Source organism: Polychytrium aggregatum (genome assembly GCF_025602895.1).
Source record: "Polychytrium aggregatum strain JEL109 chromosome Unknown BJ171scaffold_3, whole genome shotgun sequence".
Taxonomy (NCBI): Eukaryota; Fungi; Chytridiomycota; class Chytridiomycetes; order Polychytriales; genus Polychytrium; species Polychytrium aggregatum.
Genome location: NW_026516205.1, coordinates 1148156 through 1172674, shown reverse-complemented (window position 1 = coordinate 1172674; position 24519 = coordinate 1148156). Strand labels below are relative to the sequence as shown.

General features: G+C 57.1%; 7 protein-coding genes across 7 annotated transcripts; 4 read left to right on the top strand and 3 right to left on the bottom strand.

Moving 5' to 3' along the window:
* The first annotated feature begins 576 nt into the window (after positions 1–576).
* On the top strand, positions 577–3052 carry BJ171DRAFT_437805 (peptidase S28). Its single transcript, XM_053107986.1, has 7 exons — positions 577–713; positions 823–883; positions 1025–1090; positions 1237–1264; positions 1342–1601; positions 1697–2024; positions 2192–3052. The coding sequence occupies exons 1-7, from the start codon at positions 598–600 to the stop codon at positions 2845–2847; spliced, it is 1515 nt and encodes a 504-aa protein (XP_052971159.1). The 5' UTR covers positions 577–597; the 3' UTR covers positions 2848–3052.
* A 4153-nt stretch (positions 3053–7205) lies between these two features.
* On the top strand, positions 7206–8454 carry BJ171DRAFT_564905 (uncharacterized protein; the record flags this gene model as incomplete). The annotated part of the gene is made up of 5 exons (XM_053113322.1): positions 7206–7330; positions 7401–7483; positions 7629–7876; positions 8005–8248; positions 8390–8454. Coding segments are annotated over exons 1-5 (654 nt in total), but the record flags the coding sequence as incomplete, so codon positions are not given.
* Positions 8455–10764: 2310 nt separating this feature from the next.
* Positions 10765–14115, top strand: BJ171DRAFT_454775 (WD40-repeat-containing domain protein; the record flags this gene model as incomplete). The annotated part of the gene is made up of 3 exons (XM_053108260.1): positions 10765–12572; positions 12664–13230; positions 13780–14115. The coding sequence occupies exons 1-3, from the start codon at positions 10854–10856 to the stop codon at positions 14113–14115; spliced, it is 2622 nt and encodes an 873-aa protein (XP_052971157.1). The 5' UTR covers positions 10765–10853.
* A 6-nt stretch (positions 14116–14121) lies between these two features.
* BJ171DRAFT_627244 (aspartic peptidase domain-containing protein) lies at positions 14122–17241 on the bottom strand (the record flags this gene model as incomplete). The annotated part of the gene is made up of 8 exons (XM_053115548.1): positions 14122–15282; positions 15378–15620; positions 15765–16073; positions 16196–16334; positions 16415–16604; positions 16732–16754; positions 16886–17051; positions 17180–17241. The coding sequence occupies 8 exons, from the start codon at positions 17239–17241 to the stop codon at positions 14516–14518; spliced, it is 1899 nt and encodes a 632-aa protein (XP_052971156.1). The 3' UTR covers positions 14122–14515.
* Positions 17242–18873: 1632 nt separating this feature from the next.
* On the bottom strand, positions 18874–19331 carry BJ171DRAFT_488391 (uncharacterized protein). The gene has a single exon (XM_053109373.1). The coding sequence runs from the start codon at positions 19162–19164 to the stop codon at positions 18946–18948; it is 219 nt and encodes a 72-aa protein (XP_052971155.1). The 5' UTR covers positions 19165–19331; the 3' UTR covers positions 18874–18945.
* Positions 19332–20316: 985 nt separating this feature from the next.
* BJ171DRAFT_419050 (uncharacterized protein) lies at positions 20317–21606 on the top strand (the record flags this gene model as incomplete). The annotated part of the gene is made up of 2 exons (XM_053107371.1): positions 20317–20744; positions 21204–21606. The coding sequence occupies 2 exons, from the start codon at positions 20317–20319 to the stop codon at positions 21604–21606; spliced, it is 831 nt and encodes a 276-aa protein (XP_052971154.1).
* A 1729-nt stretch (positions 21607–23335) lies between these two features.
* Positions 23336–24157, bottom strand: BJ171DRAFT_418940 (kinase-like domain-containing protein; the record flags this gene model as incomplete). The annotated part of the gene is made up of 1 exon (XM_053107363.1): positions 23336–24157. A coding segment is annotated over one exon (822 nt), but the record flags the coding sequence as incomplete, so codon positions are not given.
* Between the last annotated feature and the right edge of the window lie 362 nt (positions 24158–24519).

Here is a 24519-nt window from a genome sequence, read left to right as displayed (position 1 = left end):
AACACCAACCCAAGGGGAGGGTGGACGACCCTGGCCCGCAGTGAGCCACATGGGCCGCAACGAGCCACATGCGTCGCGAGTTCCGCCCCAACACCTCCATGATGCTCGGTCGACAACCAGCAGCCATCTGGGATGCACAGGACCCATTCAGCCGGCCCACGGTCCCATCGCGTCGGTCAGCTGCATTGCCCACCCACCAGCGCCCCCCCTCGCTCCACCACCCCTCTGTCTGGCCGTCCATCGCTCTGTCCCCACCCCTCTTGTGAGCAGGATGCAAATTTGTGACCTCTCGGGTCCATATTGCCACCGAACTATACCCCGGTGATTTTGCGCGTGGGGGAACTCCGCGCCATCTCGTTGGGTGGCTGCTGGCTTGGCTGGTGACTGCAATACTCGCAGCCGATTCGTTGGCGATATCTATTCCCACGTCGCCGATTTGCGGGCCAGCTTCTGGAGCGCACTCCTTTGGCCCCACCTTTCTTTTTGCGGCGAGCGCATGACCGCCCCCTCAACGGACCATCGGTGTGTATAAAACCGGACGATATCCGAGGCACCCCATCTTCTCAGCAGCAGCCTTCTCCCCCTTACCCGCCCAAGATGGTCGCCCTGAACATATCCAAGCTCATCGCCCTCGTCTTGGCCCCCACCGCTGTCCTGGGAAGCTTTGCCATCCAGCAAATCCAGAAGAACCAGCATCAGACCCAGGTTAAAGCGTAAGCACGTGCTGTTGCCTGGGAAGCTGTTGCCGCCTCCATCGCTCTGCCCACGTCCTGATCCGACCTCTGATGCATGGATTCATTTTGTACTGCGTCGCTCGTTCAGTATCCTGGGCACTGGTGGCGAGTCTGTCCTAGGAGGACCTACGCCATATTGGATTGACCAGGTTTGTGCCATGCTCGCCTTCTGACTCATCGCCCCGTTGGCCGCTCTCGTCGTCGAGGCTCTTTCTTGTTGGGCGACAGCCGATTCATTGACTCTGCGTTTTGATGCGGACCTCGCATCGATTTCCTTCCCTCCGAGACAGCCTCTCGATCACTTCTCACCAAAGTCCAACGGTACCTTCCGCCAGAAGTACTTCTTCAATGATCAGGTGAGGATGCCTTGCTCTCTGTTGTGCCACCGAAGCATGCTCGCAGAGCATCATCTGTCGCTCATCCACATCGGCTAGCGAGGCTCACCGAGATACCCGCCATGCTAATGATTCCTCGCCGCCTCTCGGTGCTTAATCGCAACTAGTACTACAAGCCTGGTGGTCCCGTTTGGCGTGAGTGACCTTACGCATCCCGAAAGTACATACCTCGCCTCACGGCTCGCAAATGTCTAACGCACTCCTGGCCGCAGTCTTTGTGGGCGGAGAGGTTCCACTAGATGGCGGATGGGTCACCTCGACGGGCATGGTGCTCTTCACGCTTGCCAACAAAACGAACGGCATCATGGCTGCCATCGAACACCGCTACTATGGTGACTCGATGCCCTTCCCGGACTATTCGACCAAGAATATGGCCTATCTCTCGTCGCATCAGGCTATTGAGGACATTGTGGCCTTTGTCAAGAACTTTACGGCCACCCACAATCTTCCGTCCTGCACCAAATGGATTCCGGTGCGCCTTTGATGACTCTGCTCCCGTGATTATGTCTGGGACGGTCGCCGGCTGGCTCCTCTTTGCCCTTGACTGACACTGCTTCGTTCCTCCAGGTCAGTGGATCCTACCCTGGTGATCTCGCTGCCTGGCTCCGCGAGCTGTACCCCGATATCTTCTGGGCTGCGTACTCGTCGTCGGCCCCACTTCGGGCCAAAGCCGACTTTTTCGAGTATTCGCTTGCCGTCCGCCAGGGCATTCCCAAGATCGGCGGTTCAGAGGTTTGCCTGAACAACCTCATTCGCACCGTTTCGCTCTTTGATGCTGCTCTCAAGCGCGACCCCAAGGGCACTCGCCGTTACTTGGGTCTGGGCTCGATCGAGCTCGACGGAGATGTCGGAAGCATGCTTCCAACCAGTGCTTTGGCTGGCTCGGTTCAATTTGGTAGGTCCGCTTGGCAAGCATACGAGGCAAGCATACGAGGCCGTGCTTGAAGCCGTTTGAGCTTTGACAACTCGGTCGGCCATCAAGCTGTATTGGGTTTTGCCGGCAGCCTAGCCCAAAGCCAAGATGTTATTGGGCTGCTAACCACCAATGCCCTCCACATCCAGGTCCCTCTGCCCAATTCTACAATTCTTCGGTCACTCATATCAGCGCCGCATGCTCCGGAAAGTACTTTCCCTCCTTTGCCAATCCAAATGCCACCGATAGCCAGCTCTGGACTGATCTCCAAAGGTGGATGTACGGATATCTGGACGGGATGGGCATCATCCCGAACAACGCCACCGAGCTTGCCGCCTTGGAGACCAAGAACATGGCCGACCCAAGCAACAGCTATCGCCCCTGGTGTTGGCAAACGTGCACCGAGTTTGGGTTCTTCCAGGATGCCGAGCACGTTCAAGCCCCCGTCTACTCCAAGACGGTCAACATGGCCTATTATAAGCGGGCCTGTGCCATTCTCTTTGGCAAGGACCACCAGAACCCGCATGTCGCCCAGACCAACAAACGCTACCGCGGCACCAACATCAAAACCAGCCGCATCTCCTTCGTCAACAGCGAGATTGATCCCTGGCACATGTTGAGCATCTACAACCGCACGTCGACCGATGCCCAGCCCGTGTTCCTTCACGATGAGTTCCATTGCCTGGACATGTATGCGCCTCGCCCGGACGACACCCCTCTACTCAGCAAAGTCAAAGTCGAAGTCATGGCCGCCTGGGACAAGTTCATGGCCGGTGATACTTGCCGATCCCAGCTCGCGAACTGATGACTTTGGGGTTGTCGCAGCCCCTGCAATATCATACAGGGGTACTCTGCATCTACCAGAGTACATTACATGAACTTGAATAGCTCTTGTGCAAGAGGCGGACTATTCGTCGTTGTTCGTGCCGGGAAATGCTGTCGTGAATACACGTGGTTGATTTACAGGCAATCCAATAAAAAACGGGACACCCAGGTTTTGACCATTGATCGAATATTTTGTTACCCAAAACCATCGCGCGCTGGCCATGACCATTCGCCACACATCCGACTTTCGCACCGCCGCATTGCGATGCTACGATCTCATCCATAGCCTGCGTAAGGTCGCCTCCATATTCAGTGTATCCAAGAGCACCATCCATCGATGGCACCGAGGATGCAAGCTGGATGACCCATCCCGGGTCCCAGCTCGCAGATCCACTTTCTTCGAGCAGGCATGTCCAGTCATTCGCACCCTGATTGAACAGGACCCGTTCCAGACTGGTCCTGTGTTGCGATGCAAGCTCGAGTCCATCCTCCAGAGGAAAGTATCACTCTCACTCTGCCACACTGCCATCCAGCGAGCAGGTCTCTCACACAAGAGAGCAACACACCTCAACAAGTCCAAGCGACTGGATGAGCGAGTGGCACAGTTCAGGGACCAGGTCCGCTCCATCGACCCGCGGTGATTCGTTTTTGTCGATGAGACAGGGATCAGGAGATCCATTTTCCCTCTTTACGGATACTCGCCGAAGGGCGTCCCACTCCGTCAGCGCAATCACATGAAACACAAGTCTGTCTCAGCTGCATTTGCCATCAACCACTCTGGTGTGCTGCATCGCATGTACATCCCCACATCATTCAAGACACACTCGATGGTCGAGTTCTTTGAGCGAGCGAGCTTCCCAGACGACTCTGTGATTGTGATGGACAATGTCAGCATGCACAAGACAATGGCTGTCCTGGACTGCATCGAGCGCCGAGGATGGTCAGTGATCTTCACCCCACCTGCTTCACCCGACTTCAATCCCATCGAGAACTTCTTTGGGATTGTGAAGCATCAGTACAGGAAGGCGGCAGCGCTGAATGCCTCCGAGGGGTTCAGAGTCGGGATGGTGACCCTGTTTGAGTCTGCCGTTCGGAGGGTGCTTCCAGATGTCTTCCCACGGCTGATTGAGCGAGCGATGCGCTTCTGGGGTCGAGTTCCCTCCAATCAAGCCGCCATTTTCGCGCTCAAATCCCTGGCTTGAACCTCTCGGCGATTTTTGAACAGGGTCGCTTCCCAACCAGCCCGCAAAGACGGGCTCCTGCTCTCGGGTATAAATGCCGCACCTTCGTCCTGCTGCTTTCTTCCCTCATCTCGCCTTGATCGGATCATCGCGCTATTGTACGATAAAGAAAGTCTCTGCTCTGACCAGTACCACTGGCAGGCATCCAGCATCCTCTGCCCCCATGCCTCCGAAGCGCAAGGGTACCGGTGATGGCCAGCCTCGGCCACCCAGGCCCAAGAAAGCCAAGTCACAGTCGGAGCCTGTCTCTGGTTCGTATTCTGATCCCACGCATGCTTGTTCGTCTGTTGCTCCGTCGCTCACCACCACTGCTTCTGCAGATCCAATGGATGTCGATCCCACCGAGCCTGGTCCATCTACTTCCTCGAGTACCGGCAAGCGATGTCCCAAGTGCGATGGCACCGATCACGAACGTTGCAACACCAACAAGTGTCCCAACTACCGGCCCCTCAAGAGTTCTGTCGTCCCACCCGTGGATGGAAGGTCATCCGCCCCTCATTACAGCTGCTTCAAGCAGACGATGGATGGCTGTTGTCTCAATCCCGCTCTCCGCGACAAGATCCAGGCCACCGTCGAGGTCATGACACAGATCCAGTTCGAGGCATCCAGGCTGCTCAACCTGCACATCCTCCGGTGCATCGAGCAGGATCTTCCCGTCCCCGTCATCTCCAAGGCCACACCTGCTTTCGTTCGCCAATGCTTCAAGATCGTCCAGGCCGGTGCCCTCTCGCCGACTGGGGACAATGAGAAATACAACGAGCATCTGGTCGCTTCCTTTCGCGACTACCAGACCACTCGGCACGCAGACCTGCCTCCGGCCCCTTGTCTGCCTGATGGTGCTCGCAGTCAGCTTCTCACTCTCGCTGTCAATGCCTATGCTACCAACTGCACCACCCACCTCGACCTGGCCTACTGGCGACTCCTTCGCCGCTTCTGCGCTGCCGTCTTCCCAGCCAACAAGCATAAGCACGAAGCCATCGAGGCCTGTCTCGAGCTCTTCGAGAAACCAGGGCAGACACCACCCAAGGCCGATCTCGAGTTCCTCTATCCCGAGTTTGGTCACGTCCTGGACGAGTTTCGGTACAGCAACGACCAGGACCGCTTCCGAGCCCTCCATCGCCTCTCACACCATGTGGGAATCCTCGCCCGAGACAAGATGGTCGACAATGTCCACAAGTGGATCGACTGTGACATGCCCGCCCTCCGAGTCACCGAGCTGCAGCGCCAGGCCAAGCTGGACGAGCTCACTACCCAAGGCATTCCCTCCGACGACAAGAGGTTCACCACGGCCAAGTCTGAGCTCGGCACCACCAAGGCCAAGATCAACAAGCTGGCATCCAGACTCAAGTGGTGCCTCAAGCAGCTCGCTCTTGACACTCCTCCGGCCGTGTGAACGATGGTTCCTCTGTGCACTACAAGGGCCAAGTATGTCAAGATTGACACGGTCACTCTCTGGCAACTCCTGGGTCCAAAGAAGCGCCTTGGACTCACCAGGGACATGCTCAAGGAAGAAGGTGAGGACGGTGTCAACAACCAGGATCGTCTCTGGCGCAGTTGCTTCAAGCTGCGTAGTTCCCTCTTCCGTGACCGGGATATCAATCACAAGCTGTTCAACTACGAGATCAGCACCGATGGCATTGGATGCACCATCGGCCTCGTCAAGTTTCTGCCTCGAACCGATCACACCGAGACCATCGAGCCTCCTCCGACTGCCGAGCAGCGTATCCAGGCCCACATCGGCGACCCAGACCCCGATCGCACCACTTGGATTGGAATCGACCCAGGCGTCGGCTCCATCTTCACGGCGGTCATCCAAGCACCGGGCCACCAAGACGAGGTGGTCTCATTCTCCAATGGCCACTACCAGCACATGTGTGGCCATACGTCCAACACCAAGTGGCACAACACCATGAAGTATCGACTCAGCATCGAGACCTGGATGTCGACCACCCCCTCGCCCAAGGTGTCGTCCTCGGAGGCTTTCAAGGTCCATCTCACCCATGTCCTGCGACCGGAGCTGCGAGTGCAGCTCGACTTCCACCTTGGCAAGAAGGCTCGCCACCATCGCTTCACGGGCCACAAGAGGCGCCAAGTGGCCGTCGACAGGATGTGCAAGGCCGTCCTGAAGCACGCCCCGATACGGACCGATGTGGTGATCGCCTTTGGCAATGCGTCATGGCGGCAAGGCAAGGGCTATGCATCCAGCCCTCGGAGGCAGCGGTTTGCTCGGTACTTTGAGCAATTCGAGCACCACCGACGCCGTCCCAATCACCATCATGGAAGTGTCAAGGTGGCCTCGACGAACGGGTTCAACACCTCGCAAGTGTGCTCCAAGTGCCTGGAGCCAGTTCGGTTGGAAGGACTCGATGCGCCCAGTGTTGCGAATTCCCACTTTGTCAGGAGCTGCAAGAATCCCAGCTGCCTGACAGTGTGGAATCGCGACGTCAATGCGGCGCGCAACATGATCACAGTATGCAGGTCGATTGTGGAGATCGGAGAGCGACCGGCGGTCTTCACTCGGAGGCTGCCAAAGTGATCTGTTTTATTTCTTGTGGCTTTGCTTGACGCAAGCACAGCACATACTACTGTTCATGGAAACGGCTATATTGTCCCGTTTTTTTCTGAATAAAGTGTACATGAGCGACTTGCATGATGTGTCCCCGACTGTGTTGACATGGCGATCCATGAATCACTCTGCACCGATGACATTCGCTGCGTTGGAGATACCTCAGAAGTGTCGGAAGGTTGGCCGTACACATCCTGATCGACCATGCTGGCTGTTCTTCCTCCAACCGCGAGAGCGATGCCCCAAACAACGAGAAAGCAGATGCCTGGATACAATCTCCTTGGCGCATGTTGGCAGGATCGGAAACATGCGGTCCTTGGCATAGCCCTGCTGTCTCGATCATGCCGTCGGTTATACGTTCAAGCCGATTGCGTTGATCTAAATGATCTGACCGTGTATTCGAGATGTTCAGCAAGGTGGTCTGGATGTGCTGTGCCAGCCCGATCGATTCGCTCTGGGTTGTCACGTTCTCGATTCCGAACGGGGGCGGTGCTTGGTCGCCCACTTGGCACGCCCTTTCCGCTTGGCCCAATGTTCGGTGCCTCTCCCTCGTCTCCATCTGTCAACCTCCAGCCCATCCAGCTTTCCATCGATTCTTTCATCGATCCGTCCGCACATCCCATCCAGCAGCCAGCGTGCCATGTCTGCAGCCACAGGTGAGACTCTGTTGATGATGCATCACCGATGGCGGGTGACGGCAATGTCTGCTGCTGACCCTTGTGCCAGACTTTGATGCCTTCCTGGACAAGCACGATCTCGCCAGGAACAAGACCCTCCTGGTCGACCACGAGATCAACAGCACCGACCTGGTGGGTTGCTTGGCTCTGTCGCCGATGGCATGATGCACTCGATGGTTGGCGATGTCCGTGCTGGCGATGGAATGTCGCCGACACTGCGGCCGTCGATGCCCCTGGCCATCTAGACATTGTTGCTGAACAACGGCTGCCTGTCCAGGTCCTCTCTCTGACCGAGCCAGAGATGAAGCAGATCGGGCTCAAGCTCGGCGCCATCAAGAAGATCCAGCGAGCCCAGCGCCAGAACACCGAGCCGCCTGTTGTCGTCCACAAGAGCGAGCCACCGCCATCCAAGACACCCGATAGCAGCGAGAATGCTGTTCTCCCTGTGGTCCGATACAGACCGCCTCCGCTGACGAGGGGATGGAAGTGCCAGCTGGGCAACAGGGACCACGAGGTGTTCATCAGGTGCGGCGATGTCTGTGGTGCAGTGTGGGGTGTCTGCACTCCAGCCGGTTGATCATCAATCCATGTCCATGTCTGCACTGGCAACATCGACATCCAGAGTGTCCACTGACCATCGCCTCTTTGCCCAGCTATCGAGTCTTCAGCGACGAGATGCCCGCAATCAAGCTCTACGCCGCCCTCAAGTCGTCCAGCCAATACGACAAGAACCTGTGTCCGTACCTCGACCAGCTGTGTCTCGTCGATGCCATGAACTGGGAGACGGGCTTCATCAACGGCCTGGTCAACTCGCAGGTCATTGTGCTGGTTCTGTCGGAGCGGGGACTGAGCCGCACCCGCGAGGCACACCTCAAGCCAGACAACCAGTTCCTGGAGGTGAGCAAGCGAGCGGTTGGCCGAGCCTCCATGTCGATGCACTTGCACTCGATAGTCCCTGACACTCACACTCACACTCACACTCACACTCACACTCACACTCACACTCACACTCACACTCACACTCACACTCACACTCAGGTCCAGCATGCCCTGCGTCGGATGCGAGAGTCGGCCACCACCGGCCGCCCGGTGACCGTCCAGCCCGTCTACATGTGGTCGACCCGCATCATCAACAACCAGACCTATGCTTCCAAGTACTTCCCCAACCCCGACGACTTTCCCGACGAGCCGCCCTGCCACGATCTGAGTCCCCTCGTCGACGGCAAGCCCGTATCGATCCGCCAGACCATCCGAGATGTCCTGGCTCTCCAGCAGTTCAATGCCGCCGATGGGACGGCGGTGATGAGGTGGGTGGCTGCTGTCATCCCATCGATGGCAAGCCATTTCTGCTGCATTGCTGTCATGCGTGATCGCAACATCCTGCACACCATACACACCATCAATGTCATGCACACCATCAATGTCATGCGCACCATGCTGCATCAGACTTCTCTCACAACACCACACGACACCATACACATCGCCTCACCTTGCTGCACATCCATCTGACCACATCTAACTGACCACATTCCCTTTCGCACTCGTCCATCCCCCGCCACCACACAGGCTCTCTCCGTACATCCGAGTGCTTGTGGCCAAGACCGAGAGGGCCATCGCCGAGGGCATCCTCTACCACCAGAGCCGACCCATCGTCCTCGCTGCCGACGAAGACTCGCAGCTCCGCGTCCTGCTCGATCCCATCGACTTTGACCCCGACAGGAAGGCGCTCGAGGATCTGTATGTCGAGGGCACCCGCCAGTGGCTGTTTGACCATGTCACTGCCTGGGTCGACGACGACGACAACGCCGACCGGGTCCTGTGGGTCAATGCCGTCGCCGGTGTCGGCAAGTCCGTCGCTGCTGCCCAGATCGCCAACATCCTCCTTGGCCGGGACCAGCTGACGACATCGCTGTTCCTCAAGTACAACGACACCCGCAAGAACAACCCCCGCATCCTGCTGACCACGATCGCATATGGACTGTGTCGCTGGTACGCACCGATCGGCCGTCGGCTCCTCGATGCTGGCCACTCCAAGGACGACCTCGACAAGATGAGCATCAACGATCTGTTCAAGGCCGTGATTGAGGATCCACTCGAGGCACTTGGCCAGTACCGGCCCAAGGGAGCCGTCGTGGTGATGGTCGATGGATTGGACGAGTGCCATCCGCGCGACGAGATCCTGTCGCTCCTGGCCTGGCGACTCACACAGCTGAAGGACGAGTCCCGGATCAAGCTGCTGCTGACGTCCCGCCCCGAGGCCGACATCAGGGATGCCTTCCGAGGAGTGCCGACCACGACGATCGAGCCGTCGAGCGAGGACAACATCCGCGACCTCCGGGTGTTCATCGACCATCGTCTCAGGGACCATCCCAGCCTCAGCGAGTCGGACCGCACCCAGGCGATCTCGGTGCTGCTGGACCAGTCCAAGACATTCGTGTGGATCAACCTGATCCTCAACACCGTCGAGCACGAGCTGGAGACTCCCGAGCCTGGATCGACGCCGTGCGAGGAGAGCGACGCAGCACACGAGCCACGGACACTGACTCTCGAGATGATCCGAGAAATCAACGACTCGTCGGTGGATCTCAAGGGACTGTACCACAAGACATTCGCCAAGATCCACTCGCAGTCGAGCCATCCGGCCGAGCTGGTCACGGTGGTGTCGGCGATTGCCACGGCCCAGTCGATCCTGACCCCATACATCATCGCCGATGTGTTTGGACTCGAGATCGGCGTCGTTTGCGAGTGTCTCAAGAGCCTCAGTCTGGTCCTCGATCCTGGCGCCAATGGACTGGGTCCCCGAGACAGCCAGTCCACCAACACCGAGGTCAAGTTCAACCACAAGTCGGTGGCGGACTATCTCCTCGGTGACGCATCGACTGGCCATCCGTGGCATGTGTCGGACTCGTTCCACACGGTGTTTGCCATGGGATGTCTCGGCGTGATCCTCTCGCACGAGCCAGTGATCAACATCTGCGATATCTACGACTTTCACGACAACACCCCAGACCTCGAGGACAGGGTCGCAGCCAAGATCACACCGTCGCTGCGATACAGCGTCGCCCACTGGATCACACACTTTGTGTGGTGTGTGGATGGAGTGGCCGAGTCGAGTCCGGTGTGGCAGTCGACCGAGATGGTCGATGTGGCAGCGGTGCTCACTCGGTTCGTCAAGACTCATGTGTTCTTCTGGCTCGAGTGTGGGTCGCTCACACATGTGGTCAAGCCGATCATCGAGCAACTGGCTGTGCTGCGAGGAGTGATCGCCAAGGCACCCAGCACCGTCGTCGACGATACCACGAAGGAACTGGTCAAGGACACGTATCGATTCATCCGCGAGTTTGCCGACCCGATCATCAAGAGTGCACCACAGGTGTACAACTCGGGATATGCATTCACACCGAAGGAGACGGCGATCTACAAGACATATGCCGACCAACTCGAGGACAAGATTCCGTTCCTGGTCACCTGCGGTCCAGCACCCACCTGGGATCCGTGTGTGATGACACTCACAGAACATACTGACTGCCTAAATTATGTCTCCCTTTCGGCGGACGGCAAGTGGTTCATATCAGGCTCGAACGACGGAGAAATCAAAATATGGGATGCTGTCTCTGGTCAGCTGAAACGAACCCTTGGTGGTGGCGAGCAAGCTTACTTGACGACAGCCATATCTCCTGACGGCAAAACCGCTGCGTCGGGTGGATGCGACAACGTCATAAAGATGTGGAACGTGGTCACCGGCCAGCTCAAGTACGTCCTCAAGGACCACACGCACTGGATACGTAGCCTCTGTTTCTCCCCGGATAATGAATACCTTGTCTCTGGCTCTGATGACAAGACCATCAAGGTGTGGGATATTGCAACCGGCCAAGCAAAGCACACGTTCGAAAGCCATACCGAGCCACTCTGTTGTGTCGCCTACTCCCCAGACCAAAAATGGATCTTATCCGGGTCGTGCGACAACACCATCAAGATATGGGACTCCACAACAGGCCAGCTGAAACACACTCTCGAAGGACACACCTACTGGGTTTATTCAGCCTGCTTTGCGCCTGATGGAGGCTCTATAGTCTCAGCCTCGGCTGATCACACAGTCAAAGTCTGGGACTTTGTCACTGGCAAGTTGAAGATGACGCTCGAAGGCCACACCAACTCCGTGGGCGCCGTTACCGTCAGCCATGACGGCCGCTTCATTGTGTCTGGATCCTGGGACAAAACCATCAAGATCTGGGACGCATCCCTGGGGCATCTCAAGAGAACCCTCGTTGGACACGATCATTACATCCTTGCCCTGGCCGTTTCAACCGACGGCCAGTGGATCCTGTCCGGCTCCGAAGACATGACGGTTAAAATCTGGGATGCGAATGCCCAGACTCCAGAGTCGGTCACGGACCACATGGATTACATACGAGCTACTATTTTGCTTCCTGATGGGGGTACCATCGCCTCCGGGTCCAATGACTCCACTATCAAGGTTTGGGATCTGGCCACAGGTGGGCTCAAGCTGAATCTGAAAGGACACACCGACTATGTGCTTGCTCTCGCAGCCCTTCCTGATGGCCAGTCGATCGTCTCTGGATCGAGAGACTCGATGATCATGATATGGGACATTGTCTCTGGAAAGCGTCTCCAGACCCTCGAGGGTCATACCGAAGCAGTTGGAGCAGTTGCGGTGTCATTTGACGGCCAGCACATCATCTCCGGATCGAATGATCACACCGTCAAAGTATGGCATGCCTCTTCTGGCCGCCTGATACACTCGCTCGATGGCCATAACATGGACGTCCAGTCGATTGTCATCTTACCAGGCGACAAGGGAATCGTCTCTGGCTCGGACGACAATACGATCAAGATCTGGGATATCGAAACTGGCCGTCTCAGACAAACACTCGAGGGACACGCAGGAGCACCCGTCTCCATCGACATCTCCCCCGACGGCCGTATCATCACAAGCACCGACTATGACGACGTTACTATTCTCTGGATGAGCAGGGATGATGAATTCGTCCGCTCCGAAAAGGCCTTGATCGATTTCGAAGCTACTGATCTTGGCCGACCGCCACCAACTGCATGGATGGAGGCAGCCGAGTCCACCCAGTGGCTGCGGCACAACAAACACATTATCAAGATTCCTCACAATCTCTTTGATTGGTACTCTCGCCACGTCTCTGATGACAGCCAGATCTACATGGTCTTCCATCGCTTGACAAAGATCGTGGTACGCTAATCTGTATGATTCGTTGCTGCACTCTACCCTCTATGTTGCCTGCCGTCTTGTTCATTCTGGCTGATCTTCCTTGGCTCCACAGGCCAGCTATACCGACACTCCGCAGACCCAACTCGCATATGCTCGCTATCTCGCCACCTCGCCCGACCCCCGCCGCCAGTCCAAGGCAGTTGATGCCTTTGCCAAGGCCGCCGATGGAGGAATTGCCGAGGCGCAGTTCCGACTGAGTGAATGCTATCTCGATGGATTCGGGGTCGAAGCGGATCCGGCTCGGGCTATCCCGTGGCTCGAGAAAGCTGCTCAACAAGGGTGCTACGACGCTCATTTCAGACTTGGCCTCTGCTGTCGCGACGGCCTTGGCACAGAGATGGATCGTGAGAAGGCACTCAAGCTCCTCGAGTCCGCCGCGGCCGGTGGTCGGGTCAATGCGCAGATCGAGATGGCCCGGCATTTTGAGCAGGGGACCACCGCCGCAGTCGATCATGCAAGCGCCCTCCACTGGTTCCAACGCGCTGCTGAGCAAGGATCTGCTGAGGCCCAGTTTCAAGCCGGCCGGCGTTACGAAACCGGAACTGGGACCGAGGCCGACATTAGTAGTGCATTGATTTGGTTCAAGCGTGCTGCGGATCACGGCCATCTCGAATCTCAAGTCCATCTCTTCCTGCTTTCCTCGGCTCACGTCGAAACGGACAACGCCTTCGCACTGTTCGCTTACGGCCACTGCTTTGAGCATGGTTTTGGCATCGCTGCGGATCGCATGGCTGCTGTTGAATGGTACCGCCAGGCAGCACGCAAGCGCTGCATCGACGCACAGCGCGCACTCTTCGATCTCCTTTCGAACTTCGAGCCCTCGGATGCGTCCGAGCAGCTCTGGCTTGGAAGCGCGTACGAAGACTGCAATGGGCACCGCACTAGCTATCGGAAAGCGCTGGAGTGGTATCAGCGGGTGGCTCGGCAGGGCTCCGGTGAGGCTCAAGAGGCCCTCATCCGTCTCTCACGAAGACTGTCGGACCAAGACGACCGCTACGGTGCCCTTTGTTGCGGATTTGAATACGAGCATGGTATAGGCAGACCGAAAGACCTTTCCCAGGCCCTGCGATGGTATCGAGAATCATCAGACAGAGACGTCGACTTTGCCAAGGATACCCTGTTCCAGCTCGCATCCATGCTGGATCAACAAGACAATATGGATGCCAAGTTTTACCTCGGCTACTGTTACTACTTTGATTTCGGAACAGTGGGATCCTACAAGAAGGCATTCGAGCTGTTCGAGACAGCTTCAAGCCAGGGTCATGTCGAGGCGAAGCTGCTGCTTGGGCAATGCTATATGGACGGCTCAGGCACAGCAACCGACAAGTCCAAGGCGTTTGAGCTCCTCAGATCCGCTGCGGAGCTTGGTCTGCCGGCTGCACAGCACGTTCTTGCCGGCTGCTATCGTAACGGCGAAGGAGTCGAGCCAAACCCGGAAGAGGCCGCCCGCTGGGACCAACGTGCTGCCGACACAGGCAACAGCGAGAACATGAGTCAAGCATGAACTGTGGTCTCGCTATCCAGTGGTTTGGCCGGTTTCGGGAACACAGTCTTGAATACATCTGGCCGATCTCCTGAGATGACGATCGACTGGCAGCAATGTCGCGATGCGGGAGTGCGAGGCATGCATTCGAGATTTGCACAGTGGGTGAGGTGGATTCCAGAAAATCATGCCATCCCGAACTCAAAACAAGATGTGCTGTAAATTTTGGACCAAAGGTGTATTGAATAGAGTTGGAGGGGCTCTTTGAGCCAAAGACAAGACCTAAGGATTGACATACACTGAAGAAACACTGTAAACTAAACTAACGTCTAGTAAAGATACATTGGTCTAATCGGAGGGAAGCGACAACTAGAGATGTCAAAAGTTAACCGTGCGGGGACTGAGACGGGAGGAGAGCAATCTACATGTATCCGATGGGGACACACTTGTAAGGGAGGGCGGTGGAGGAAGCCGAAGGGGAAGCGGAGGAGGTGGCGCTGGAAGTCGAAACGAACGAAGTGGAAGAAACGGAGGAGGACGAAGCGGAGGAAGAGGGAGACACAGAGGACGAAGTGGCCGAAGACGAAGGAGAACCCGAGGAAGACGAAGCGGTAGACGAGGGAGACACCGAGGAAGCAGAAGCGGAGGAGGAGGTGGCCGAAGACGAGACGGAGGACGAAGCGGAAGACGAGACGGAGGACGAAGCGGAAGACGAGACGGAGGACGAAGCGGAAGACGAGGAAGAGGAGGAAGTGGCCGAGGACGAAGGAGAAACCGAGGAAGACGAAGTGGCCGAGGACGAGGCGGAAGACGAAGTGGCGGAGGACGAGGCGGAGGACGAAGTGGCAGAGGACGAGGCGGAGGACGAAGTGGCCGAAGACGAAGGAGAAACCGAGGAAGACGAAGTGGCCGAGGAAGTGGCGGAAGACGAAGTGGCGGAGGACGAGGCGGAGGACGAAGTGGCCGAGGACGAAGGAGAAACCGAGGAAGACGAAGTGGCCGAGGAAGTGGCGGAAGACGAAGTGGCGGAGGAGGTAGTCGAGGAGGTGGACGGGCTCGGGGAAGGAACTTGAGGAGGAAGGGTCGTGCCGACCGCGAGAGCCAAGCCAGAGCGAGAGTTGTCGAAGTCGTAGATGGAATAGTAGTTGCGGAGGAAGACATCGCCGAGGATCCATCCAGGGGCACCGTCTTTATGGGTTCAAGCGGAATCAAATATCAGCAACTGATTCGTACATGCCAACGACATGGCGTAGCGATTCAAACTCTGCTTCCCTCATACTTACTAATGGCCGAGATGGCGAAAACACAGATGGGAGGATTGTTTCCAGGGAAATAGAGAATATACTGCTCCGGAAGGAGCGAGAACTGGTTACCCTGAAGCGCGAGCTGGATGACAGGGAACTGCGACGCCACAGAGCAGTCCACAGTGTACACGCCATAAGCAGGATTGTAGGTCGGCTGAGACGGCAAGGCAGGAAGGACGATGTTGGTCAAGTGGCTCTGAGGAGCAACGATCCAGCTCGTTCCTGGAGAGTAGTTCATAAGCAACGGAAGGAGATGCAAGTAGGTCAGAAGGATTGCCATGAGCGAGAGCGCATAAGTGGTCAATGTCGGGGCAGAGGACAGATGCGAGACTGCCTGCGTGCTGCTGCTGCTGCTGATAGACCCACCTGTATCGAGGATACCAAGGGAACCATCGGTGATGGCAGTGCTCTGGCCATTGATGGTGATGGCGGTCAAAGCGTGGCTCCAGTAGTAGTAAAGTGGGGTGGTGCCTCCGACCAAGAAAGGATCGAGCGTGAGCCAGGTGATGCTGCCGGTGAAGCGGTTGGAGTCATAGCCACCGAGGGTGAACTCTCCACCAGTGTTAGAGTCGACGCTGTCGGTAGGACTGCCGTTGAGCCAGAAGCCAAAGACAGCTTGATCAATGACGCCGGTTCTCTTCAGAGTCTGGACAACACCTTCCTGAGAGGTGTCAGCTATCGAGTCAGATAGAGTATGAAGCGGCGTGAGTGATTGTACCTATGGGCTTGAGGCGGTCAGGACGGCGACAAAGAGCGCCACCGATGCAGATTGTCGGCGACCATGGTGTGCGACTTACACTGAGCCGGGCTGTTGTAGGCGAGACCAAGAATACCATCGATGCCTTCGGCAGTCTGGCTGGCGAAAACTGAGTCGACGGAGCTGATGTCGTTGAAGATTTGAGAGGTAGAGATAACTCCAGCAAAGTTTACTGCGTCCTGTAAAGGGGAGAGTGTAGTGGAGGCTTAGACACTTGCACCAAAACGCTGGTGCATACGATGATCGTCGAGGAACTTACATAATCAAGGGTGCCGCTGCAGCTACCAGAGCCATACTGGAGCGACTCGGGAGTACCCGTTGAGGAAAAAGTCGAGCTTGAAGCCGAGTCGAACTTGTCGGCACCTTTGCAGGTGGTGCAGGAGGAACCCTCGACCCAGAGGCGGCTAGAGCCGGTGTCCAGTTGGACGTTGAAGTACTGAGGAGGGGTGCTGGGTGCAATCACAAAAAATAGTGGGACACAGCGGTCAGAACATGGAGCAGTGGGCAGCATTGGCAGCAGCGAGTGATCAAAGCTCATAGTGGCCAGTAGTCATGCACTGCAACCTGTGGGCTCACCCAATCAAGATAGGCGCGAGGTACTACGAACGAGACGTGGAGGAACACGGTGAGCGACTCGGTCGAAAGTGCGGATGAGAGCATGATGAAAAGTATGCGTGCAGGTAGACAAGGCGCAACTCGCCAAGTGCAGTGCCAAATAACTCAAACGTACAGCATAGTTGGCCAGGTTGATGATGGGAGTGTTGGTGGGGACAAAGCTGTTGTCGTTGCCCGAAAGACCAAAGCGGGTGCTCCACTTGGCAGTGACAGCAGCGATGTCAGCGCCCACAGACTGAGGGGTGATCTGGTCCGCGGTGATGTTCTTGCTGATGGGGATACTGTATATGGCCGGCGAACGCAGGTTAGAAAGCTGTTGGCTGGACAGGCGGTGGCTCACAGGTTGAAGCAGATGTGGAGGGCAACGGAACTGGGGGGCTGCAGCGACCCGATGAATAGAGAAACGTACACAATGGCGGCATAGGCACCGGCCGTGGTGGCGAGGGCAAAGATGGCGGCGGAGACTCTCATTTTTTCCAAACCAAGAGGAGCGAGAAGCCAACGGGCGGTCGGTGAGGAGCAGGACGGCGGTGGGAATGCCCAGGTTTTATATGTCGGCGCTGGCGAAGAAATCCCAGACCAAGGGGGCGAGCCACGCCCGAAGCAACATGTCGCAAGGCCGCTTCGTGCGCTGCCGTGCCCAATCTGCAGCTTCAATGCGGCTGTAGAATCGGCGCGATCCGGATCGAGAACCGACCGCACCTTGTCGAGCGCGATGAGATGGCGTGTTGTTCGCTGCTCGCTACTGGTTTGCTGGTTGGATCGAATGGCCAATCGCCGATGATCGAACGGGAAACGTGGCGATGAGTGATCGAAGCTGGGACAGTGTTTTGGGCACAGGTCCGTTGGTTTGGCCACTGGGCAACACGGATCTGCCGCGGACACGCCAAGACAGGTGCGCGCGACGCCGAAAATGCACCAATGGGCATCGATGCAGCGCACCCATAAGAGTGGCACAATGTCCCCCAAGACGCGACCCGCGCGGTGCGTGTCGGCAGCGTCCCATGGGTGCATCAAAAGCGGACGAGTTCCGTGGGACAAACAGCGGGCACAGTCGATCTCCTGCCCTCGTGCTTTCCGTAGCGCCCATTTCGGCCGGCTGCGCTGTTGGAAGGCACAGTCAATTGGGAGACGGGTCTTTGTGGGGAGAACAAGGGGTGGGTCCGCCACCGCTCAGCCCAGGCGGCTGCTGCGCTTGATGGCGATTGCGCCACACTGAAACAGCACCATCGAAAGCACCCGTTGCGTTGGCTGTCTCACGAACGAACACAGCAGAGCTCGTGGTCGCCGTGGATCGGTGTCGCTGCAGGCCTGTATGACGGAAGTCGCACATGTGCCACATGATGGTGTTCATGATGGTGTTCATGGTGGTGTCCTTGATGTTGCCGACCGGGCCTGGCACACTTCATGGCACACTTCATGGCGCTTGGGTTGCCGCCTGGGCTGCTCGAGCTGTTCTTGCGGCTTCTCAGAGCCCTTGCGTCATCCGGTCTTTCGCCTTTCCTGGTCCATCTGGTTCGTGGTGCCTTCGCTCTGCCAGCTGCCTACTTGCTCCTTCGTACTTACCCTTTCCCACCTGTCCTTCCTGCTCGCTCTCGAGACATTCTCTGCTTCCTCGCTCACCCGCATCATAGCACCATCCACCCTCCCGCCATGAACCAAAGCTACTGCGTCAACCAGATCTGCGTCGAGGCCAACCAGCAAGGCACCTATGATTGCACCATCCCCTCCAGCACCCTCACCGCCGGCAACTGCATCAGCGAGCCTGCTCAGTACATATCGAACGTACAGAGTCTGATATCCTCGGACTCGCAGCATCGCCTGCTTGCCCACATCTGCTGCAGCGTCCACGGATGCAGCTTTTCCGATGAAGCCATCAACCAGTGTACCACGACAGACAGCAGCTATGCCTGCGTCGTTGGCGTTATCGTCAACCAGGCCTATGTCTCCTGTCGCGACCTGTTCTACGGCGAGACAAGCAACTTTTGCACCTTCTCGTTCCCGTCGAGCTGGACTCCTCCGCAATGCAACATCTCCCCATCGGCGGCTTCGGCTACCGGGAGTGCCGTCTCCAACCCCACATCGGCGTCAGTCTCGCCTGGTTCTGCTTCCACATCCGGTTCAGGCCCATCGTCGTCGTCGTCTCCCTCACCGTCCGGCGATATCGACTCTGACTTACCGATCACCGCCATCGCAGGAGGCACCGTCGGAGCCTTGGCTGTGATTGTCACTGTTGGTGTACTCATCTATCGCTCTCGACGGGCCAAGTTTGCGCAGATCCTCGACGAGTCCGCCAACCACCCTCCCAACCAGCTCACCAACCAGTTCGTCAACCCACCACAGCCATATTCCCAATATCACGCCTCGGACTCGTTTCGACAAGATCTGGGACATACGTATCCGCTTTCAACGTACACTCCAGCAAACGGTAGCGGCTACACCCCAAACGGAGCCACTGCATCAGTACCATCGCAGAACATTCCGCTGATGCCCGTCCAGTCCGTTGCCGACATACCCCAACCTCCGAAAGACATCTACATTCCTCACCAAGTTCATGCCACCGGTGCGCCTGCCATCAGTACCTCTGCCACCCATGCCTCCCGTATCATCATAACGACTGCGAACTCTGGCAAGGATGGTCTGCGCGACGGTGCCGAGACGGCATCCGTGCCATACGACGGATATTCCAACACACCGATCGCCGCAAACTCAGGCTTTGGCAGCAATTTGGCATATGCTTCAGTCGGAAAATCGGCGTCAACCAAGCTGGAGATGCTCGACCCCAACCCGCCTGCATACACACGTTGAATCTTGTCGTATTCCTGCTGTTGGCGTGCGCCATGGAGGCTCCATATGGCTGGTGCGTAAGTGTGTACCCATATAGTCGCCGAATACAGCTGGCAACCCTTTGAAAATGATAGGGGACACTACTTCAGATATACAACTCAGCTGACCGAGGGCGAGTGGTTCAGTGGGCTAGGGCTAAATGGCGTCGATTGGATCCTTGGGACGGACACCCTGAGATAATTTGTCTCACTAATTGGTCGTTGTTGTCCGAGTACATGATACGATCCATGTGTCCGAGCGAAATGGTGTGTCCTACGGTCGTTTCAATGTACTGTCTCCCAGCCGACCATGACAGGGACTTGCTCACGTGTCGACGATTTCTGCTCTGGTTGCTGTCTGCACACTCGGACTGGCTGGACTGCCTCTCTCGCTCGTTCGGCACCACCCCGCTGCCATCATATTTGACGACGCCATCGCTGCTGCCATCGCCTCCATCCACAGTCGCAGTCTCGCATCGCCATGAATGCCAGCGTCGCTTCCTCCTGCACTCGACCGATGACTCGCCTGGCCGTCGACGACCACAGCCCGGACATCTTTGCCATCGTTTGCTTCAACGAGCGCTTCCAGCTCGCACTTGACCATGTCGCCATCAAGACCCTGCTCCAAGTGTGCAGGCGGGCACGGCCTCTCCTGAGCTCCAAGCTGCCTCGCTTCCACCGCTGGTGCCAGAATGCAGAACTACGTCATCCAGACGGACAGATGCGGATCGGCCTCACACCCAGCGACCGCATTGCACTCGCCCTGCACTGCAATGTGCCACCCACAGCCGACCGATCCTGGCTCGTTGCTCAGGCGGACCAAGGGTGCCCCGCTGCCTCGTTCTTCCTGGCCCGGATCATCCAAGTCCATCTCGACGGACAGCAGTCCGTAAGCCGGGCAGCGCGGCGGTCTCAGTCTCAACAAATCTTCCGCCACCTGGAGAATGCAGCCCACACAAATCATCCGATGGCTCAGTTCCACCTGGCCGAGTGTCATCGCAATGGCATTGGAGTCGACCAGGACCACACCAAGGCTGCCGAACTGTATCGCTGCCTTGCGGATCGTGGACTCGCACAGGCCCAAGTTGCTCTCGGCCGATGCTATGAGACCGGCGAAGGAGTCGAACAGGACTACGACACCGCCATCGAGTGGTACTCCAAGGCTGAAGATCAAGGCAGCGAAGACGGCCGACTCCACATCGAGTTCCTTCATGGGTGGTTCTCGTTCACTGGCCACGGTGTCGAGCAGAGCGATGTCGATGCCCTCAATCACTGGCAGGAGGTCAGCACCAAGTCGACGGACCCGGTCATCAAACCGATTGCCACCCACATGGTTGGGTGGATGCACTACCTCGGCCGGGGCACACAACAAAACCAACAGAAGGGCATCAAGATCATTCGCGAGAACGAGTCGAGAGACTTCCGTCTCGGGGAGGACGAGAGCTTAGCATCATGGCTAGCCTTTGTGTCCTCCCTGTCACCAGCCGCCTGCAAGCTGTTTCAGCTGTGCAATCTGGGATCAAATCGAGACTGGCTCTACAAGCACCTCAAGGCTGTGTGTCTGGTCCAAGGGTTCGGTGCTGCGAGAGACCATGAAGCGGCAGCGAGCATCTTTGAGCAGCTCGCCAATGACGGCCACAGCGACAGCCAGCTCTGGATTGGCGAGTGCTATCGATGCGGCTGGGGGAGGCCAAAAAATTACTCAAGGGCATTCGAGTGGTTCCGCAAATCCGCCGATCAAGGCAATTCGTACGGGGAGTGGATGGTCGGCATGTGCTACTACTGGGGATACGGCGTCGACAAGGACCACTCCAAGGAAATCGAGTGGTATCGCAAATCGGCCGAGCAGGGCAATCGATACGGCCAACACTATATCGGCGACTTCTACGAACGCGCTGATGGTTTCCTCAAGGATTCTGAAGCTATGTTTTGGTACCATAAGGCCGCGGACCAAGGATTCAGATACGCCATCGACAGTCTTATGAGGCTCGACAGTGGCCCTGACCCATGAGCTACCCCAAGCGCTTTGCCGGCTCCTCTCCCCAAGATCATCGCTGCATCACCGAAGAAACGAGCAAGCACCATAATTGTGAGGGACTGACCCACATGTGAACATGACGCGAGAGACTACTCACGTCATTCCTGCAACTTGTCCACCATCGCGCCATCAATCACATCACTTCCCACGCCTCGACACACTTCTCGACCCGAGTCCACCCCCGTCCCGTCTCGGACTCGAAATATAAAGAACCCTCGCCTAGAGCTCCGGGACGGGGAGGGGACTCGATCGGGGGGATCTTGAACTTCGACCCACGCCCTTTGAACGCTGAATAAATTTATCTTCAACCTCCTCTTTTCCTGGCCCTCCCATCATGGATCCTGACAATAATTCAACACGGAACATGGGGCGAGCCCAAGTCCCTCAGCAAGCAGCAAGCAGCAAGCAGCAGGCGATACCACCAACCGAGCACAGATGCACTGCTTGACGTCGCTGTTCCTGGGTCAACCGAAACACACAATGGGCAGCCACAAGTGTCGATCAGCGATTGATCGGCCACATCAACGATACCATCGTCTGTTTCGATATGCACAATGGTTTTATTCTTGCGCAGCATATACATATTCAGAAATCAACGCATGAACTGAAGGTACAATCCAATCATGCTGATCATCGTAGCCATGGCGCTGACAGCGCCGCTGACACCCAGATTGGCCGACCGCATATACCACAGGGAGGCAGTGGGCATGCTTCGAGCAACTCCGAGACCGTAATAATAGCAGTCTCCCAGGGCCCGCATTGCATAGGGGTTCTCCTGGTTGACGGATTTGTTGTACCAAGACAAGGCCTTGAATCTGGCTCGGGATGTTCCCAGGCAATACGAGTAGCAATGCCCCAGCCAGTACTGGCTGTCGCTATGTCCCTGTTTGGCCAGCTCCTTGAAGATTGTGAAGGCCTGCGTCTTGTCCTGCAGGGTGCCGAATCCGTTGACATAGCACACCGCCATCAGATGCTTGCAGAGCCAGTCGTATTCGGAGAGTGTGTGGCACAGCTCGAAGAACTTTTTGGCTGCAGTCGCTCTGGATGAACTCAAGGTGAAGCCGCTGAGGCACGCCTCTTCGCCAAGGCCAAAGTGAGAGGCCGAGCCTTCTTTGATCATTTTGATTCCGGTTATTGTGTCTTTTCCAGTGCCGCGGCCCAGGTAGTAGAGCCAGCCGAGCATGTGTGAGGCCATTGGCTCGAGAGCCGGATCGCCAGATTCTTTGTGGACCTTGGTCCAATGGGTAAAGGATTTGGAAAAGTCTTGCTGGACACCACAGCCAGTCATGTACATCCATCCAAGATAGAAGTGGGCCTCGAGATTGCCCTCATCCGCCATGCGAGAGAAGATCTGCACAGCTGTTGTGTTGTCGGGCTGGCTGGGCTGGCTGTGGGTGATGTACTTGGCAACAAACTTGGCCAATCCTTGCGGCATTTCCAGCGGCTTGATCGAGCTTTCGGCAACATCGAGGGCAGCATCCGGGTCTCCGCTCTGGAAGCGCAGGGCCAGAGAGGGCGGAATATTGCAATTTTCAGGAAGTTCCATAGACGCCAAATCGGAAGTCTTGGGAGAGCCAGAGGCGGTACTGGCACCGGAGCAGCTGGAGCTGTCCGATACCACTTCGGAGCTGTCCGATACCACTTCGGAGCTGGATGGCTCAGGAGTCGGGCGGATGTAGTCCTTGTAGCGATCGAGGCTCTCGACAATGCTGGGGAACTCGGGGCGGTCGTTGGGATCTTGCTTCCAACAATCGCTGACGAGCTGCCAGACGTCGTCGGGGATGCCTTCGAAACGGCTGGGCCGACCACCCTCGAGAACATAGTTGCAAACGGTGTAGCCACCCATGGATTGTGAGCTGAGTACCCAGGGGGTCGCGGCGTTGTTGAGGACAGTGAGGATGGTGATGGCAAAGGCAAAGACATCCGAGCGCTTCGTGGTCTGCGCTTCGTGGTTGGAGCCCAGCAGCTCGGGGGCCATGAAGCCTGGAGTGCCGCAAACGGACACTCCCTGCTGGTTGTTGGTCTGGGCCGAGTCGGTCCAAATGTGGGACAAGCCGAAATCCGAGATGACGGCTGAAAACGATGCATCCAACAGAACGTTCATTGGCTTCAGGTCGCCGTGAACGACGTTGTTGCTGTGGAGATACGCCATGCCCAAAGCCACTTGGCGAAGGAGGCAAAGCTTCTCCTCGAGGGGACGAATGTTTGCTGGATCTCTGACATAATCGTGGAGGGTGCCGTTGGGCATGAATGGTGAGACTATGCAGTGCTTGGAGTTGTTGTCGCAGGCGCCGAAGAGCGGAAGAACGTGTCGGTGGTTCAGTCTGCGCCAGATGGCGATTTCTTTCCGAAATTCGACCAGCTCTGCATCGGAGTGGCCGCGAAAGGGCTGCTTTACAGCGACCACGGCGTCATTGTACGAGGCCTTGAATACTTCGCCCCAGCCGCCGTGGGCAATGGGAGCAAGAGTCCAGTTGGTGATGCTTTCAGCGGCGATGTTTCGAGATGAAGTTTCGGTCGACATGGTGATGCAGATGACGGCAAGGGCAGAGGGAGGGGCAGAAGGGGGCAGAAGGAGGGGACAGCTGTGACGAAGCAAAGTGCGTTCGGAAAGCGGGTTCTCGAGTAGGGTGCGCAGAGGACGGTGGTTGTGGAAAGCAAACGGCGACCACCATGTCGACGGGGTTCATATACTACGTGATCGGGCACGGGTATCTTGGGAATGGTGGCGGTGGCAAGCCAACGCAGCGGCCAGGGGTCGAGTGGCGATGTGGGTGGAGGGTATCACCTCGCTGCGCGGAGGTATCACGTTGCTGCGCGGAGGGTATCACTTCGGAGTGCCAATAGAGTTCCATCTCGACCTCCCCAGTTCGCACAGTCGGTCCA